Below are 21,170 nucleotides of genomic sequence, written 5' to 3'. Positions count from 1 at the left end.
TATTTTTGTGAGACACACATACACATAACACACTTTTAAAGACTGCTGAAAGAATCTAGCGTTTACAAATATTAATGCTGAGCAAGGATATTTGCTTCATTGCTGCAGGAAGTCTTTATGATAGGATGAGCCATTGATTAGCCCTGCCCATTTTTGTTTGTAATTTAAAAGCTTTAACCTATAAATACTCATATCTGAAATTTGCATTCATTTCTATTGTAGTCCAATGTACAGATCATATGTCCGTTTAACAAATGAATTGTTGAACGAATATTTATAATCCTATGTAGTGTAGACTCGTAGAGGGTGCCAGAAATACAACCAGCTTTATTTCTTGAGAAATTGTTATTAATGAAAATTTTAGTTCTGAAGCGGAATTATTCCTGTAAGGATAAACTTGACAAATAGAGAAGAAAATATCCATCCAAAGAAAATAGTGAAGGAGAAAACTCCTTATTTGATCACATATTATTTGCTTGGCTATAGAATGACAAGTTGCACCCAGCAGCTGCATTCTGGCATGTTCTATATACCAACACTTAATTATATGGAGCAATTAATTGGTGGAAGTCTGTTCCCACCTATTTTTTTCTGTACTTCATAAAATTGTGTTTATTTGAATTGTTTCAGTTGCCACTGTGTTTTTCTATTAAATAAATGCTTGTCAGCAAATGTGTTTGTTTACGTGAACATTTTAAATCAATTTCCAAATCTTATATTGGTGATTTTGATGGCCGTCATCATTTTTGTTCATGAATGACTTTCTTTATATAGTGGTTTAGGCAGAAGTAGTAATATTTTACCAATCATAATCCGATACAGGCAGCATTAATGTTTTTTTTATTTGTAGAGTGTGGCAACATTAAATTTAGTTAAATTTAAAAATCCATTGGCTCCAAATCCCCAGATTCTTTTACATTATCCATATTCAGCCTTTACTGAAACTCACATGATACACTTAATGATCTTTGCCACCTGCTGCTTTGACTGACATGACAGCAGCTTCCTGCTGTTTTCAGGAGGGCTTGTATTGTGTATGCACACTGGGTTTTTCACATGAGACAGGATTCTGCACAGTCTTAACTAATAAGGAAAGTGAGACACATTTACTTCTACAGGCAATAACATTGATGTTAGGAGGAAAGTAGACATCACTGGAACAATATTTTCCAGCATTTATCTAGAACAAACATATAATGTGCACTTTAAATTTGTAACAGGGCTATGTAATGCTTTGCCTTCAAAGGGAAAATAGTGTGTTGGATTGTGCATGATTGTACGCATAGCACCAATAAGAGCATGACTTTTCCCAAGATTAGACTACTCTCAGTGGAGAGTGGACTGATGATGTTACCTAGTTTGGATAACGAAATGTTCAGAGAGCACCAAGGACCCCTCATTTCAACCCTGAGCTACAAATATTCTCCATATCAACTTGAATTCACTTTCACATTATTTATATTTATTTATTACATTTATTTGCCTCCCCTATCATATCCAAAGACTAGACATTCATAGCATTTCTAGTATTATAAGCACAATAACTGAACAACCATTGAAGAACTTAACCATATAATAATTTAACCACAATTTTATTCCCACTGATTATAATTAAAAGTTGGATCCAGATCTTAGATGAAGAAACTACATTGACAAAGTGATGTGTATCTGGAAGCAAACTGTACACATTTTTCATGAGGGTAATTTTGTTAATTGTATCACTCTTGGAATGTTTCACAATTTGTAGCAAGTTTTATGGATTCAGGAAATGGGGTCTTAACTCAAAAAATTCTTCAGCCAAATAAATATTAAGTGAAGATGCTGAGTTAGGTTATTCAGTGAAATAAAGCAATTCTTCAGTGCTTTCTTGGTGGTGGATGCAAAGATTAAAATTCCTTTTTTTTAAATAGTAAAATCATGTAATATTTTAAACATGTAAGTAGCTTAAAACTTTTGAGTATTTCCTGGCTGCATGATAGTTATACAGAAACATGAGACATAAATTAAATGAGATTATCAGTATATAATACTATGAGTTCGTTTTCGTAGATTTTCATTGGTACAGGTATGCAGGTCTTGGCATGTTCGGGTCTTTTCCCATGTAAGATTGAGAGTATCTTGGCAACGTTTCGATGAGGTCCCACTCACCATCTTCAGGCTGGTGCTTTCGGCTTTGTGCTTGTGTAAGCAAAGTGTGATCAGAGCTGCCGTCTCCCTATATATACTGGTGGGGAGGTTGGCTGTGTTGTCATTTCTTGATTGGTTGATGGAATTGATGTTTGCAGATTGGCTGGCTTTTTCGTAAGAACATGTGTGGCTGACGTATTGGCTGTGTGTCCATCAGCCTCCTGTGTTGTAACGACCTGTTCTCCGATACTGAACACTTCAACAAGAGAATAATCAGGGAAGCCATCGAAATAGAGAAACACCCCCATAACATGAATAAATGAGACAATGTCTCCCATCTACCAGACATTTGGAAACTAGCCCTTATCAACAAATGAGTCCCAGCCACGAAAACCAACACCAGACCCAAAACAACACATGACACTACCACCAATCTCCCTCACCAGACTTAAACCCAAACCCACCCCATAGATGAAAAGCAACCACCATCCAGAAACCAGACCACAGTTGCATCATCAGCTGCTACACACCCTGACCCCAAATCAAGCAAACTGACACACGCCATGAACACACAAACTCAGAGCCAAACCAAAACCCAGAACGTTGCATCACAGCCACCTGCTCAGGATATCACATCACGGAACTCAGGAGGTTACACCACAAAAGCTCACAGCCAGTGTTGCAACACAGCCAATGACCCAGGAGATAACAGCACAAGACCCAGGATGTCACAACAATAGAACTCAGAAGGTCATCACACAGCCCATTACCCAGGTCATTACGACTCAGGAGATTACGGCAGAAGACCCAGGATGTCAAAACAATAGAACTCAGGAGGTCATCACACAGCCCATGACCCAGGTCGTTACAACACAGGAGGCTGATGGACACACAGCCAATACGTCAGCCACACATGTTCTTACGAAGAAGCCAGCCAATCTGCAAACATCAACTCCATCAACCAATCAAGAAATGACAACACAGCCAACCTCCCCACCAGTATATATAAGGAGACGGCAGCTCTGATCACACTTTGCTCACACAAGCACAAAGCCGAAAGCACCAGCCTGAAGATGGCGAGTGGGCCCTTGTCGAAACGTTGCCAAGATACTCTCAATCTTACATGGGAGAAGACCCGAACACGTCAAGACCTGCATACTGTGAGTTCTTGTATAGATTGAGTGTTCACAGTAACTGGATCAGAAACGTTGCATGATGATCAGGATTTTGCATATGAAATTCTTGTTATTGCTGACCCCACCCATCCCACCTTGTTACTGCTTTCTTTAGGCCTTTTTTTTGTTGTATAACTTTTGGAAAAGCAAAATTCCAGAAACATGTTCCAACTCCATTTACATTTAATAGTGTAACAAGCGTCACCTGCCAATATGTTTTTAAGGTCATCCCCATGACATTTCATCCATCTGTTCTGATGAGTGGGACAGATTAACAGTCCAAGTTTTAAACTAATATATTTTGCTTTATTCTGCATCAATCAAGGGCAACAACAAAATGCAAAAAAAAAAATCTGTTAGGCTTAGTTCAGTGACAGACAAATGATAGTACTGACTCGAGAGAATGGTTATAGATGCAGGATAGGAAGTGGTAGTGGGGACTGCTAACTGTAGATTCATATACTTTGGATAGGGAGTACTTCAGCTCAGCAGTGGAGAAAGATCTATGGCCTTGCTAGAAGAAAAGGCTGAGTTTTGTGAGCATATATGTGTACATGAGGGATAAGTTGCAAAGGTAGTGTAATTTAAGTAGATGATGCTAAACTAAACAATATCAAAATTGTATGCAAAGTAGGTCAGTGGAACTGAACACAGCATGGGGGAAAACAATGAATATTACCTTGTCTCTCTAATCATGCTGCACAGTTCATTGAACAGGCAGTCCTCAGGTTATTCAATGAAGCTTTGGAAGATCTTATTGGCATGATCTTTATGACTTAATATATGTCCAAGCCTCCGTTACACTATAGGTTCCACATTACATGGAAAAAGTCATATATAGCATAGAGGAATTGTACTTGCTGCAAACAATTGTCCTGAATCCTGTCATACTTATTCATTAATGATTGTTTAATGAAGATATTGCATAGCAGAATTTCCTGTCCAATCACATTGGAAGGGAGGGACCCCTATTCTTAAGTAGTCTTATAATCCAGGGTAATAAAAAAAGCTTTTTTTTTTCCTTCTGTGAAGCAGCATTCCCACAGAGATTAGATCAGCATCAGTCCTATGGCATTTAGGACAGCCATTAAGACCCAGCTATTCTAGGAGGTATTCAGGGACTGGTTAGAAAAATGAAATCTGAGTCCCATCCTGCTCCGTTCCCCTCTTCCCCACGGGAGAGACACATAAATTAAATAATGCTTTATCTTATTTCTTGGTCAAATTATGTTAGACTTTCTATTTTGTTACTATGTTTGGTGATTAGAATGCAGTCAGTTACAACTGAATTATGTTATCAACTTGAATAAGAAATAAAAATAAAGTGTATAGATTTAGCATCATAGGCCTTAGATCAAAACACATTCACCACAGAATCATCCCCAAGCTATTATGGCACAAAGTAAGAAAATTCTAGAAACATGTTCATACTCTTATGAAAATGGATGTAATAGTGTAACAAACGTGACATGTCAATATGTTTTTAATGCCACCCCCATAACAATATGTCCAAAATGTGTATACTTCAGTAGAAATTATACACTAATGTTGAAGTTTAGGTAATCCTCAAGTTACGACAGTAATTGACCCTGGCAATTACAGCCGTAATTCATGATGGTCATAAACCAGGTCACCAGACATGTTCTTATGATCTTTTCTGCAGCAGTCGTTAAGTAAACTTGATGGTAATTAAGCAAATCCATTGATCACTATGGGGCGATTTTTGCTGGAAACCAGAAATAAGCACTGGTTTCCAGGAAAACTGTCATAAATTGTGGTCACATGACTACAGGGTGCTACAGATGGGTGTAAATGCAGGCAAGATGCTGAGCATCCAAAATGTGGTCATATGGCCATGGGAAGGAGAACTTCAAAACCAAGTTGTAAGTAGCTTTTTGGAGATCCGTCTTGACTTCAAACAGTCATAAAGTGAATGATTAAGTTGAGGACTACCTGTAAAACACATAACTGGCATGTAGCTCTTAAATGCTGAAGCTTTTCTTTTTTTCTTTGTGTCCTAGGAGGGGTGTCTGTGGCCTTCTGACAGCTCATCTTCTCGACAAGGACCTTCAGAGGTAAGCCTCAAAAGGGAGCACCAGGGCGACTTTTTGAAATTTCAGTTATTTGATTTTCGGAGGAGAGAAGCAATGTGGTATGAAAGTCACGTGTGGCATTGCGGCAATTGTGTTGCTCCTATTGACTGTAAGCATATAGATTTCAGAATTAAAAAGCATTATGGGGGGAAGAGAAAGTTGATGGCTGTGGTTGCACATTTACCTGAGCTTCAGTTTCCCTGTGATACCGTATTGACAAATACTACGGAAAGTATATGGAAGTATATGCATAGGAATATGCTTTCCCAAGAATTGTTCTGATTGTAGATAATTTTGTAAAGTAGGTAAGATCTCCTAAGGAACCTTTTTTCCCCTCTAAAATAGTTTCAACACTAAATTTGATTTTTTTAAAAATGTGTGTGTGTAGCATGCATTTCTGATTTCTTTTTTAAGTTTGACTGATTGCTTTACATTTCAGATTATGTATGCCCCACGTTCCAGGGACAGATTCACCGCTCCATCTTTCCTGCAGAGAGAACATTTCAGTCGCTTCCAGCCAACTTATCCCTACGTGCAGCACGAGATTGATCTGCCTCCTACAATCTCCCTTTCTGATGGTGAAGAGCCACCACCATACCAAGGGCCGTGCACTCTGCAACTTCGGGATCCAGAACAACAGATGGAACTTAACAGAGAATCCGTGAGGGCACCACCAAACAGAACTATATTTGACAGCGACTTAATAGATGTTTCAGTATACAATGCAGGCCCTTGCCCACCAAGCAGCAATTCGGGAATAAGTGCAACCAATTACAGCAGTAATGGAAGGATGGAAGGACCACCCCCAACTTACAGTGAGGTCATGGGGCATTACCCGGGTTCCTCTTTTTTCCATCACCAGCAAAGCAACACGCCTTCTTCATCACAGAGGGGGAGCAGACTTCAGCTTCAGCAGAACAATTCGGAGAGCACAATAGTCCCTATTGAAAGCAAAGACAGGAAACCAGGAAACTTTGTCTAGTTTCTTTTTCCATGTGCACTTGAAGAGAGTCGGGAGAATCAAACAGGAGCATAAGGGAAGCTTCTATGCCCCTGTGCACAATGTTGTTAAAAGTTTCATGTGACACAATTTAGTAAAACCAAACCTACAAAGCTGTTCTTTATTTCCGATTCCTTTAAGGGGAATTGCATGAAAATTTGTTTTGAAATAATTGCAACCTTCCATTCAGTTTGGCCATGAGTAGTGTTTTTTTAAAAAAATATATTATTTTTTTAATAACGTATTTGAATTATTTAATTTTAAGAAGTAACTTAGGCACAGAAACATGCCTCAATTGGCCTGTTTTATAGTAAGTTAAAGGCTAAAAGAGGAGAGTAAGAAAGATTACTCACTAAATGGGGGCAACATTGGCCAGTTTGCTTTTCTTCCCTTCTCCCAGAATATATAATTTCTTTTTTTCCTGTTTCCACATTTATGTTGTGTGCCAAGTTTTTTTTTACAAAAAAAAAAAACCTGAATATGAGGAGTTAATTTGTGTTGTGATACTAGTGTGTTAAATTTGCACTATCTTTCATGTTTTAAATATCTACAAGGGAACTGTTTACCTATAAGGTATCTTTTCACCTTTGCCAGGCCTATTGATGATCCCCATTTTGGGGTATACAGATTTAAATAGGTTTCTTATCATTCTACATAACTGAGAATAACAGGTTTTAACATGTTACTGTTTGCAATAATTTTGCATTCAAATAGGGTATCAGCAAATCGTCTTAGAAATTTATAGGTGGAAGAAAGCAAATGTGAAAATACAGAAGCACCTTCTTTAGGTGGTTTTTAACTATAAGCCATTTGTTTCACTAGAACAGATTAAATGCCACATTTATTTTTTTTGTAACTACAGCTATATCTTAACTGCTTGTCACCCTTCTTTTTAAACACAATTCAGTGTCAGCAGTACTTAAAGCTTTTGCAAATTTTTATCTTCAGTGTAGTCCATAATATATTCATTCATATAGCCTTACTTACATCATACAATAAATGATTTAAAAAGTACAACATGGATTCTGCTGTTAAATTATAATTATGTTTAATATTAGTTTTTGTGTTTCACTTTGTTCTGTTCTCAGTCTGCATTTCTTAGCTGATAATGCCAGAATAATTGATTGCGGAATGCTACCAGGAACTGCTTCAGAGTATTAATCAGTTTTACGATTGGTTAATATTGTTCTTCTGCATCAAACTGATTTTAAATTTATTGTGCAAGCTATCATATAATGTTTTAGATTTTCTTTTCTTAATTGAAATTTCTTATCCTCTTGGATGCCACATTAGGACTGCTCCAGTTTTTAGACTTGGACTCTAAAGTATTCCAGCAATTTTGATCTGTTTTGGAATCCTCGGTTATTGACTTTTATGCTTGATCATGTGTTTTTAGTAAATTGAAAGAGTTTTGAAGGAAATGGTTTTCTATTCAAAAGCCCAGCTAAAGCACAACAGGCACTTCAAATATGGTGAGCAAATGAACTTTAAAAGAAAACAAAAGAAAATCTATAGAGTTCTGATATTCTGAGCAAAATGACAATTGCACACAAGTTTCCTTCAAATTTCCCTTTTCTATGGTTTTTATAGGCAACCTTTTCCTAATTGAAATAGTCTAACAAGTACATCAACAGCACTATAATAATGTACTGTACTGATACTTTTGTTCTGTTTGCAGTTTTTTCCTCATTCCGGAGGACTTCTATAACCTGAAGTAAGTTAGACTGAAATTTGGAATCTGAACTTAGTTTCTGATCTATGCAGAGTTTTTATGCCAAAATAGCATGTGTGGTGGATGACTAGCTTGAAAAAAATCCTTAAATAACAATTCTGTTCTGAAAGTAGAAGCCTGTTTTTGTAATTGGGTAGGATCTATTTATGTCCCGATTATGTAGCCATAATTTAGAAGCTATTTTTCTGATCATTGTGATCTCTGCTAATTCACATATCTGTCATGTGATAACCATAAAACTTGGTGATATTTATGTGAAACAGCCATTACAAGTTGGCATCTTCAAGTTCTCATATTTGGTGAACACATTTTCTTTCAATGGATGTAATTTTTTTGATATTATTTGGTGTTGCCAATTTAAAAATGTAAGCCTGAAATTCAGTGACTGTTTTTGAAACCCTGATTTCCAAATGAAATTTCTCTGAATTAAAACTCAGAATGACATAGTCATATATGGCCTATTTAAAATTATAACTTGAGTTTAACCAAGAGAGCAAAAGAGCAAAACTCACATTTAATACAGTTTATAGTTATAAAAAAATTCCATTGTATGAATGGATAATTAAGTCAACCCTATTTTTTGACTTTGGAAGTTGTCAGTCTTAACTGGAAATTCTTGAATATGTAGATGGGAAGTGAGTATAATGATTAAACTGCTTGAAATTGAATTTTATGTACTATTTATTCAAAATGATGTTTCATAAAAAGTAATTTTATTTGATGTTAAACCCAATTTTAATTTAAGAACTGACATAATTTTTAGATTACTAGGAAACTCCCTAAAACTACTAAACTCTTATTTCTTTTATTATATTTTTTTCAAATGTTTTATTATTTTGGTCCTGTTATTGCTGAAAGCTCTGGATAGTTCTTATATTAGGAGACAAAATTGGCTACAATGTGTAGGAACAGATGCTTACTTTAGAATTGATCCTTTCCTTGTGCAACTTAATTTCTGGAGCTTGCGTTAAATAATGCCATTTTGGAACAGTGCCATAATAGTCTCAGTAGGTTGATTTGATGTTTGTTTTGTTCCCTTTTTACTTCTGACTCTTTTTTGAACCTGGCACCTCTGTATTACCTTCTCTTACTACGGTCATATTTATATTTTCCAGAAATGTTGTTTGAAAGCTTTATCTCAAATTCATATGAAAACAGGCTGTTTAGGAGTTAGAATGGGAATTAATGGGAAGCTTAGAAATATGTTAATTGTTGTAATATGTTAAGAGTGTTGTTTCAGAAACTGTATCTCTAAATGATATTTCATACGGCAAATATTTTTGATTATTTCATGGACTTAATGAGATAGATTCATAAGAGTAGAGTATTTGGAGGTTTTAGAGGTCGAAATTTTTGTCTCTCTGTTAATGGTGAAAATGCTGTCAGCTTAAACCTGAAATTTTTGGGGATCCAGATGAAATGTTATGGAAGGATCAGTTGTAGTGAAAAGTCTTATGAAAACACTTCATAAAGTCAAATGACAACCTCTCTCCATCAATATTTATCTTACTTTTTAAAAGCTGACTAAAAGTTATTGCAGTAGGAAATGTCATACTTTTCTGCAACCTGGCAGTCAAACTAGAGTAATACTGTCTGTTTTATGACCCTTTCCAAGTTGGTTGTCTGTCTGTCTGTCTAATAATGGGTTGGCCTTGTCCAGGAGCTAGCAATGCATAACAAAATTATTGTAATAAAGTTAATTTCTTTCATATTTTGCATTTTTTTCAAAAAGGAGCAACATTTATAGACAAACCAGCAGTTTATTCAGAATTGTATATATTAGTAATTTTGATATCTGTATATGCAAGGCATAATTAATCTCAACTTTTGAAAAATGCAGTCCATGAAAACAATTTTTGATACTTAATTACAGTTGTGTGCAGGTCTCAACTATCTAAATATCAAAGGTTGTATATGTGTGTAAGGCACAAACTTATACACAAAAATACTTTTTTTAATTAGATCATCTTTTAATTAAGATAGATGGTCTTACTTAATCCAGGAATAATTGCTATTTATTTTTAGGTTAGAATTCAGTTAGTTATTCTTATCTTTTTTTTAAATCAAAGTTCAATGACTATAAGTTCTCTATATTCAAAGAATGTGCACACTTAAGGATTAGTAACAGAATTAACATGAACACTTTCTTAATTAACAAAGATTATTATTTCATCTGTTCTGAAACCTTTCTTTCCTTAAGAATGTATTCCTTATCATGTATTATGAATATTTGGTTAGGATCTCAGACGTCTAGCTGTAACCTCAAAAGTTCTCCACTTGCCAAAAAAATTATACAGAAATAAATGGCTTTAATCTACATTTAAACCACACAATTAAAGCCCATCTCCTGTCCTTTTATTTTTTTTCCTCTTTCAGTTTACTTGCAGCAATCTGTGTATGTCTATGCAGCAATGAGTCCTGTGGTTTATTTTGATATATTGTAACCACGTTCAGGCTTACAACCTAAATGTTCTAAATTAAGTCTCATTAACTCAATTTGTCATCCTACATGTGCATTTCCAAAAATTATCCCCTATGTTTGTTGTGTATGAAACACAGCAATTTACATTATACTTTCAGCTTCTTACAATGTATTTATTTAGTATCCTTATGCAGCATAGGTATATGTATATACTGGATTCTTTCTCTGCATGCTTTATGTTCCATAACTTCAGATAATTTGCACAGGACTTCTTGGGATCATAAGGCTGGGGAAGGAAGAAGAGAAATGATTTTATATGTGAGGTTTAAGGTATTTGTGAAGTAAATTTGGTTAGTTTTCACTGATCAAGTCTTTCCAAAGGCATGTAAGCATCCTTCTAAACATTGGTGGGGAAATGGGTATTAAATTCAAGAAAAACAAATATGAATCTCAATCACAGACAATTTGCATCTAAATCTCTGAGATAGTAATAGTAAAGGACAATTAAGTGGACAGTTTGTACTTATAAACTAACACGTTTGATCAAACCATTTAAACTCTTTAATATCAAAAACTACACTGTCACTAAGATGAGTTACTGCTGAAATAGAAATGAAATCAGCCTGTTGCTGAGACTTGAAGAGACAGAAATTTCTCTGTTGCATATCTAAATGCATAAGTACTTAAGGGGCTAATTTGACCTCATGGAAGCAGAGAGATTGCAATCATTTATAACCATTTCCAAGAGAAGGAGATGAGATGTATTTGTATGCAACAGAACACAACAGTGTTAACATATTGTTCCATATTAGTTTTCTAAACCAAAACTATATTGCAATTTTCTACATTGAAACCTTGATTGTATTGAAAAGTCAGTATCTTGGGTCCTAAATATATAACAATAAATAATAATAAAGACAAAAGATAAAAACTATGCCCTGAGAACTTTATTTTGGAAAGAAGAGACTATCATAATTCCACAGGCATAGATTTTTCAGGACCATTATCCCTAACTTTTGCAATGTGAAAGTCTGAAATTTCTGTATTAGGAACAGATAGGTTTTAATTCTGGAATATGTTTGTGGCTAGAATACAAGGGCAAAACTTTGCATGTTTATTTAAAACTGGGTAATTTTTATTTAGTTGACGTAGTCTAAATAAACACAGTATATAGATAGATATTTTGCAGTATTACTTGGGGTGGGGAAAGAAAGGCATAAATCTGGAAGCTACTAAGGAATTGTGTTAATTCTGTATTAAATAGACAAAAGTGAGAAATTGTAAATGAATGACTTGGTGACTAATGTACTGTTTCTGAAGTGGGAATGGTATATACCCCACCTCTTTATATCCCTCTACATATGTTGCAATTGCAGCTCATACATAATTGTGAGATGATTCTGTATCAGTTATATTTTTGGCTTTTTTTCAAAATTATGCTGTGGTGATTTTATGATTTTACTGCCGAGCCTCTAAATCCTGCCTATTCAGCATAAAATTGCAGAGTTTGCTCTGTTTTCTATTTTGTAAATTAATGAATACTGTTTATTTAAATACTCATGCTACTCTTTATATGAAGAGCTTGAAGATAATGTTACTCTGTTCATACTTAAATTTAGTGAACAAATAATGTAAACATTTTATAAGTAAACTCCCTTGAAACTTCATTATTTGGGGGGGGCATTTTTCATTACAAAAATAATGAATTATATATTATATTCAACAACTTTTTAATTTTTTATTATTACTACTTTTTTAGAAGGATCACTTTTATGATAGTACAATGCCATCTCATTTTATAAGCCTTCTGTACCTTTTAATGCAGAATGTTGTTTCTACCACCTGAGATGTCTAGAAACCACCAAGCCTTCATCTTGGGTGTTGCGGGGGGGAGAGACGAATGAGGGTTGGGGAAATCCCTAATGTTTTGAGCATTGGAGTATATATGCTGCGTGAATTCTCCAATTCTCTTTAACTTTCCATATAACATTGGCCCTTTAGATCAGGCGTCTCCAACCTTGGCATCTTTAAGATTTGTGGACTTCAACTCTCACAGTTCTGGGAGCTGTAGTCCACAAGTCTTAAAGTTGCCAAGGTTGGAGACCCCTGCATTAGATCAATGTCTGTAGCCCCTTCAGCTTGAATGTATGAAGGAACATTAATAGCTACCCAGAATTGCCTCGAACTGCAAGATGAGTGGCATATAAATTTAATAAATAAAATTATTGGCAAGCGAGGAGAGGGGTGTTGGCAGTTTAGCATACAAATATTCTTTATTAGCTTAGCATATATTTTGGAAATGGCAGGAGTCACAGGGAAGTATGGATTTTCTAACCTCTCAAGCTGCAAAACTTTAATCGCATTCCCTGTTCCTAGCAATAGCAGATCCTTGTTTTGAATGTTGTGTTGTTTTAGCATTTCCTCTCTTTCTCCTACACCTCAGGAAAAACTGAACAAACAACATATGTAGGATCAATTACGTTCCCATATGAAATCTCAGATATAATTAATTTGGCCTTTTGTTTTTTCTTAGTGATAGTAAAGAAGTTGCATTTCTGGCTTTGCTAAATAAAATGAATCAGTCCCTTCTTTGGATCCTAATTATAACTGGAATTGTGTCTCTTATCTCTTTGTTAATTCCACTCTCCATTCTTATTTCTTTCAGCTCTGTTCTCATAATACAGTTTCAACCATTTATTAAGTCCAATCTGGACAGCTCCATTTTTCTATTCAGACATTTTTGATATAGAAACTACCCATTTTCGCGACATTTTGTAGGAAATATATCCATAGTTAAGTCCTGGAAAGTCATTGTGCTAACTTGAAAAAAATCAATCACTACACCATCATTTCTTCTCTTTCTACGGATAAATGGAATTTAGACTTGCAATGCTGATGCAGTATTAAAAGCAATTGCATTTCTGTTCAAAATAATAGGGATGGAGAAGGAGAGATGAGGTGCATAGAAATTGCTCTGCAATATTCCTTTGAAATATATGAAACTTTTATTCAATAATACTTGTGTTCAAAATGAAATGCACCCCTCCCTTTGTGGGGGTAGCCAAATGCACTTGTTCGACAAGATTTTGCAGTAAAATCAGTAGATTTCTAGTATTTTGTTGATGCAGCTACTTTTCATGCTTGGTTAATTCAAACATAAGTTTATAATGTTCTCCAAGAGATGAGTCATGGATTTAATTAATAGTAAATCTGGTTAAGAATGCCTATTTATTCTTGACAACTTGAGGGAATTTAGGTTTTCGCTGCAGAAACATTTTTGAGTATGCGTGAATTATTTCACCTGAAGTCAAATTCCCATTATTTCATCTTTGCCATATACTCTTCTTTTTATTTAACTTCTTTTCTGTGGTTAGTGTCAGATTTTTTTCACTGTCCAGGGACTCTTCATACATTAGAGTAGGTTGAATTATTTTGATTCAAGTCTTTTCATTGGGATTTTTTTCTTTTATATAATTCAACCTATGTACGCATGTAATCTTTATCTCCTAATTTAGTTTATAGATGTGAAAATAATTTGGTAAAATTAGTGTCTTTTAACTGATAAATTAGATTATTGTTAAAAAAACTTCCTAATTACATGTCTGTCATTTTTAAAAGAGTTCATTCTCTATTACTTAAAAGGGAGTATGGTCTTTGTGCAATGCTTTATGCTTTGAACAGGATCAATATAAATATGCTTCCTCGTCTGGATAGATTTGAGGGAAGTCGATGACATTTGGCTAGGTAGGATAAGCCATGACTTGTGCTCTGTACGGGGACCTTCTTCTGAAATGTTTTTGAATATTTCTGCTGAAATATTGTTCCTCTATATCTTCCAGAGAAGAGAACAAGGTTCATTCATTAAATCATTGCTTGGCCACAATTAATTTGACTTGAATGTGTGATGTCACAATGCACACTGCGGTTCTTAATGTCACACAACTGAATATTTTGCATGGTAAACCATAAAACAGTAGTTAAGTTCATTTTGCTCCTTTCCATTTGTGAATTTGTCAAAACAAATAGTTAATCCACAAATAAAGTATTCCTTTGTTTTAAAAGGGAAAATTCTCCATTCTAACTCCAAGTGAATTTCAGTCTTACCAAATACTATACAAATTGCACACTGTATTCTGCCATTATTCTGGAGACATGACCTATGAAAATATTCTAAAGATACCAGGTTTCCTGATCCACTCCCTTAGTATCTAACATCCAAAGAAACATCAGGTTCGCCTCTGAACAGCCTCTCTGGCTTTACTTCCACTCAGCTCTGAAATATGCTGTTCTTTAGGGAATAATTGATACTTGGGTTCAGTGCTCTTTAAATATACTAATTTTACATGTTAGTGGTTTACTGCTTCTGACATTGCCTTCCTGCAGTACTCAATGAACAGTGACAACAAATGGAAACCATGCACTGGAGAATGCTGCTTTCCTCAACCATGATGTATTTCAGAAATCCTACATTGAAACTTTCATCTTTCCATTTAGAAAGGAAGAAAAGAAAGTGGCCACCAATTTAAAAAAAAAATTCAAAAATGATCTTAATTGCCACTAAGGCAAAAAATGAGTTGAACAAATAATTATAAATTTATAAATGTAAATGAAATAAATAAATGGAAAAATAGATGAAGGGTGTTACAAAAAAATTACACAATTTAATCCACCTTAAAGACATTCAAATGTAGATAAAGACCATTTTTAACAGCATATTGTTTGAAAGTTGCAGCAGAAGAAGCACTTTTATTTTTTTAAAAAAAAATAGTTTTATTTCACTTTAAAGCTAAAGCCAAAACAATAAAGTCAACTTAACAAAACTACCTGGGAGCTATTAAAAAGAATTTCCATTAAAAAGAATGGAAGATCTATATACCACAGGTGTCAAACTTGCTGCGTCACATGACATTTTGTGATGTTTTCCCATTCATGGAGTTGGGGTGGGCGTGGCCTGCATCACATCTGGCCTGTGGGCCACCAGTTTGATACCCCTGATCTATACCTTTGGAGAGGGCAATGATTTCACAAATTCATATTTGAAATTATTTTATCTTTTGTCCCTTTTCAATTATGCTTAACAGTTTTAATGAAATACAGCAGACCAGTTTCTGCATCAGGTCAGGATAACTTGCTGTTTTGTTATTAATGATGCTACTTTGACTTACATTTCTTTGGGAGAGAAAAGACATATGAGGAAGAATCTACAAAGAAGTATTTTGCATATTTATCTTAACTGCTTATCAGCAAAAGCATTTCAATGAAAGATTGCTGTCAGGATTGCTTGAAGGGGAGCAATAGTTTAATTTCATAGATGTTTCTGTTTAAAAGGACGTGGCATGTCTAACTGAAAAAATGTTATAAGGCTGGAAATGAATGTATACATATTGTGCAAGAAAAATATTTTAGGCATATACTTCGGAGAGAAAGGGAAATGGAAGACAAAGGGAATGGAAAGTGCAGTATCTGAGGATCAAATCAATAGTAAATATTGTCTGTATTTTGTCTCCTGGTGATTATTTCAGAACAATTTGTTTTGTTTTCTTAATAAAGATTTTATTACCATTTTTACTTCTTTCTATGATCCAGAAGCACATTTCTTAAATTTGATGTCTTTATTTCAATTAAATGCTTTGCTAAATTTACCTTAAAATTTTACATTCCTGAAATAACTTGCAATCCTTCATTTAAGAGTTCTTTTACCTACATAATTTGAGACATGAGCTTTGTGTTATATCTATGATATTTATATTATAATACATTGTGAATCTTGTAAGTGATGTCTCTGCCCATCTACTAGATTATTAATTATTTTACAGTAGACTGGCATACCCACAAGGGAAATGGCCTTCTGTTTGGGAAGTCTTGTAGCAATCCTGTATTGTGATAAAATGTTCTTTATGCTAAAATCATTTCCAACCAAAAGTGTTGGATGTAGGGAAAATGGAAAATATATTTCTCTTCATTAGAAGGCTACCAAGATGGAAAGTTAAAGGGGAATATTGAAGGATGGTGAAACTAACTAATCATGAACTTCTGGTCTATGGAGATTCTCAGTCATTCATCTCATAGTTGTTCCAAAGATGCTTTTCCAAAAGGCAATTGAATTTTGCTTTTTTTTCTGTGAAGACATTTCACTGCTCGTCCAAGAAGCTTCTTCAGTTCTGGAGAAGCTTCTTGGATGAGAAGTGAAATGTCTTCACGGAAAAAACAAAATTCAATTGCCTTTTGGAAAAGCATCTTTGTGATGAACTCCAGAAGTTTTTGATTAGGAAATACTTATTTAGGAATTGATATTATATGCTTCAGTGCTGGAAACCTCCATCTGGGAACTTAGGGCAGAAAGTGTATCTTGTTAACACTACCAAAGCATTCACTGACTGGGGTGGCTGTTACAAATGCTTCAGCCTTAACCTTTCCTACTTGGAAATGAGTCCTGTAAAAATGGAGGGGATTTGCCTCCAGGTAATTGGATGGGAGAAGTGTTGTGGTTTTTTTTGCTATTTTGATGCTGCTTTGAATAGTTTGTGAGATTGTGTGGAGACAATGTGGCATGTGCTAAGGACCTTATGGACATTCCTGTGCTTCTTCCTTCTGCCTCCCTCCTCTCTCTTTTGGTAGATTGGCCTCTTACATTCCTCTGGGGATATTCTACATATTAATGCATGTATGTATATGAGGATGTAGTTGGAAGGATTCTGCATGTTTATAGTTTCTAAAGTAACTTAAGAGCCTCCTGCTCAACAGACAGAGACCCCCTGTCCCCCCACTGTTTGAATCAACAACACCCATTGAAGGGATCGAAGGGGTCAAATGACTCTTCCGAGTGAGCTCCTTTTTTGTTGTGCCTCATTTAAAATGGTGCTCGCTTATCCCCTCGGCTTTTGATGTTTTAGGTGCTCATGAGTATATTATGCACATATCCTATCCAATGGGTAGAACAAAGTAAAATCCATTTTTAATATTGTAAAATATTCTGCTGTAGAAAAGATAACTTTTGAGTACAAAAGGACATAAAACTTGATAACTGCTTACAGAACTTTATGTTTTGTAAGAGAATTTGCAATGGAATGCGTTCAGAAAGTGAGAAATCCAAATATTTTTATTTTATTATGAACTATCCAAATGATATAAGGGAAAAAGAAAGCCTGGAACAAACCATTTTCAGCTAATCTATAGACAGTAATTGATACATGAATCTTTATAAAGGAGACTTTTGTGAGTTTGTTTATATTTGACACTTTTTTAAAAAGTCAATCTTAACTGGGTAGCTGCTAGTTTAATTTTTTCCTGTTCTTAATAAAATTGGACCAGTATTCAACCCATTATTTATTATTCCCTATCAATCTCAGTATGGACCAGATCTCATGAGCCATTGATTTTTAAATACGAATATTTTTAAAAACTAAATTATGAACCTGGCTTTAAATCATCCCTGAAAAATATAAGGTGTATAATTTTACAAAATGAATTTTTTTAAAAGATGCCATTTCTACTTTTTAAGATTTTCAAAGTGGTGTTTTTAAGGGGAACATGTTTGTATTTAGTGTACATCTTTCTACATATATATTGTATGTTCGCAGTGCGTGCAAAAGTGCACTCTGATTTGATCTGAAACCGCATTCAACATTCATAGCAGCCCCGAAACAATATATTTACAGATCTCCATTTTATAGATTGCCCACTCCATGTACTGGCTGCGTTTTTAATTTGATGCACAACACTGTTATATTTGTGTGTCTTTTCCTATATCTGTGAGTGATTTTTCTTCTTAAAAAAAGATGTGTCTGAATGTTACATGTTGATATTCGAAATACTTTAAATTAGAATGAGTTCTGAAGAACATGGATTACAATTTCTTTGTCTTTCCTTCTTAAGGTTCTCTCATTTTCTGGTTGATGACTTAAATATTACAAACATTATCCTATTAAATCTAAGTAGTACATTTTGGATGCTTCAATTTTTGTTTGGAGAATGAGATGAGTTCTAATTTCTGGATTACGCCAGAAAAATACTCTTCTATCTGGCAGATACTGATCTCAGCATGATTGCGTTGGCAGGGCAAGTTTACCATCTGTCTAGGCCAAGGTCTGCTTTGAGGTCTTATCTTGATGGTCAAAGCAGATATTTCAGAAAAATAAAGCGAGTTTTAACGCTGAAAACAACTGAATATCTTTTTACCCCTTAAGAAGCTCATTCAGTATTCTATGATCCAGCAATGGGAGGCCTCTTCCTTGAAACAGAGTCTATTGATCTACTCGGTTTCTTTTTTTGAATCTGATTTAACTCAGTAGAACTGTACTACTCTGCTCATATTTTAAAATTAAATCCCTAGCTGCTACAATCTGGGACCACAAATTAATAGCTCATGCCACACACACTCTATTGTTGTCATAATCGGTACACTACAATTCCCCTCCCCCTCCAAAATACCTATTAGTACTTTGGCCATCTTCTAGCTCAAGCAGATCCAAGTTTCAAGTACATGTGTTAAGAATAATAATGTTGGACTGTCATGAACTGAAGTCATCACTTAATTATTTGTGTGAAGGACTGATCTGAAGATGAAATAGTAGATTGTCTTCACAGGGCTATTATCATAGTCAGAGAAGTTTAGAAATATATTTTTATTCTTACTAGATAATTGATTAGAATTATGGGTATTTCAGTAGAATACATCTGGAAGAGATCAGGCTGGGAAAGTTATATTGCCTTTCCTTACCTTCACTAGAGTTTTGCTAATATCCTCATAGATACAGACAATACTTATGTCCTGTACTAGGTTACTAACTTATATACAGGCCTCCCTGTAGTGAGAAGTTTTCAACTACAAATGGACTATTCTATTCCCCTTTTTTGCGCATGTGATGCAATTAGGTTCACAAAAAAATAAAATATGTCTAACTGGCATTAATTAAACAGGGACATGAAATTCTAAGTTTTATTGGTCTGATGTATTGCACAGTTTTGTGTTTACCCTGCATTATGGAAATGCTTTGCACAGGACAGAAAGCTTGCATCTGTGTGAATGTTATGCCAGGTGCAAGTTGCGAATTGCAATAATGTTTGCTGTGTGTAGCCTGAGGACCAAATAAGAATTGCCAGCCTGTGAAGTTGCAGTGGTGGAAGTTATGACAGTATGTATTGTTAGAAGTCATTCATATTTTAGGGCAAATGGAAAAGATGTGTGTTTTGGCGAAATGGCACCCAGGGCCTATTACCCAACAAGCAAAAAAATATTTCAGCAGAGTTAACCATTGCATTATCTCTAGTACAGAAGCAATTTGCACATTACCAGCAAATGATCTTTAGGTTAGTTGAGTTTGATACAGAAAATGTAATAGAAGTTACAGATACCCGTCTATTAGCTATTGATTTCCAGTCACAGAACAAAAAGACCTTTTTGGAGGAACATTTCTGAAGAAAAGTGGTGGTCAATTTCCATTTAATTCCTCTCCTGCAAGGCTGGTGTTGCTTCTCCATGAAGTCTCTTAAGGGCATTTTAGATGGCCTGGAGAGGCTTCTAAGGAAAGGCAGGTTCACAAGCATCTTTCTGCTTCGTGCCTGTTTTCAGCACACTGTTTAGTTACATAGTAATGCTAATTTCCACATCTAATATGTATAGCCTAATAAGGCTACTGCTTTTTCCTAATGGGTCATATTTCTCATTTTTTAAAATCTACCCTGGTTGTTTGGTATGTATTCAGTTTGTTTCAAGGGTAGAAATTTTTTTAATGACAATAAAATACAGCACTATTCTTGATATTTAGCCTTTCATTTAAAGTTTGCTTTTTAAATGTTTTCAAAAGGGAAAATGTGTTGTGGCTTTTATTGCAACTTTCCAACAGCTGTTTATGTGAAGTTACATGATTCTTGCTTTGCTTTAAGAGATTTTCCTTTTAACCCAACTTAACCCAGCCTGGAAACTTCCTGTCTTTTTTTTCCCTAGAGCTCCCGGCTTTCCCAATCAGCATGGATAACAGGAACCATAGTTGAACATACCTTCAAGGCACAAGATTGGGAAAGCTCCTTTTATACTAATCAGATCGCTTTTTAATTTTAATGTAGCTTGTGGTTATATGCAGAAAAAAATCTTTTTAACAGTTGTGTACCTGCCTCCTCCTAATTGAGTAAATGGTGATGTTTTAATTTTTAGACCTAAGGTCTGTTCTTGCAATACTTTTAAGGGAAAATGTTGCTCTAAGTGCTATTGTTAGTTTTAAATACAAATTTTATGCTTGTTCTTAAGAAGCTGTGGTCAAACTGCAGAACAAAACTATTAAAAAATGCAGCATTAATTGGTCTCTTGTTTTTTTCCCCCCTCCTTTTTTGCTCAGATTATATTCTAAACCAGAAACTACCTAAGAGTGTTACTGATAAGCATTCTTATTTCTTAGTTGAGAAATGCCATTGCATTAAGAATAAGAGTGAGGAAAAGTAATTGCTTATTTGTAATTTTAGATAAGTATCCCTTCTATTTTCCAGGAATAAGATGGTGTACATGGTTTTTTTGTCCCCTAATTTCTGCATACAAGGTCTCTATCTGGTAGGTTGGAGTCAGGCTCAGAGACTTCCTGAATTTGCATGGTTGATAGTGGGCTAGAATCAGAGTTTCCCAATCCTA

General features: G+C 34.9%; 1 protein-coding gene across 7 annotated transcripts in view; it reads left to right on the top strand.

The window, feature by feature from the left end:
* The window catches only part of LDLRAD4 (low density lipoprotein receptor class A domain containing 4), a 271,230-nt gene extending 250,386 nt beyond the window's left edge, over positions 1-20,844 (top strand). For all 7 annotated transcript variants that reach the window (XM_087931035.1, XM_087931032.1, XM_087931034.1 and 4 more), the window contains 2 exons: positions 5,324-5,377; positions 5,835-20,844. In XM_087931035.1, coding sequence (XP_087787161.1) covers positions 5,324-5,377; positions 5,835-6,377 — 597 coding nt within the window. In that variant the 3' untranslated portion in view covers positions 6,378-20,844. The remainder of the gene's footprint in view (positions 1-5,323; positions 5,378-5,834) is intronic.
* Positions 20,845-21,170: the final 326 nt, after the last annotated feature.

Source organism: Pseudonaja textilis, chromosome 3 (genome assembly GCF_049901715.1).
Source record: "Pseudonaja textilis isolate UNSWEBS1 chromosome 3, rPseTex1.2, whole genome shotgun sequence".
NCBI classification, from domain to species: Eukaryota; Metazoa; Chordata; class Lepidosauria; order Squamata; family Elapidae; genus Pseudonaja; species Pseudonaja textilis.
This window is presented reverse-complemented; position numbering and strand designations above follow the sequence as displayed.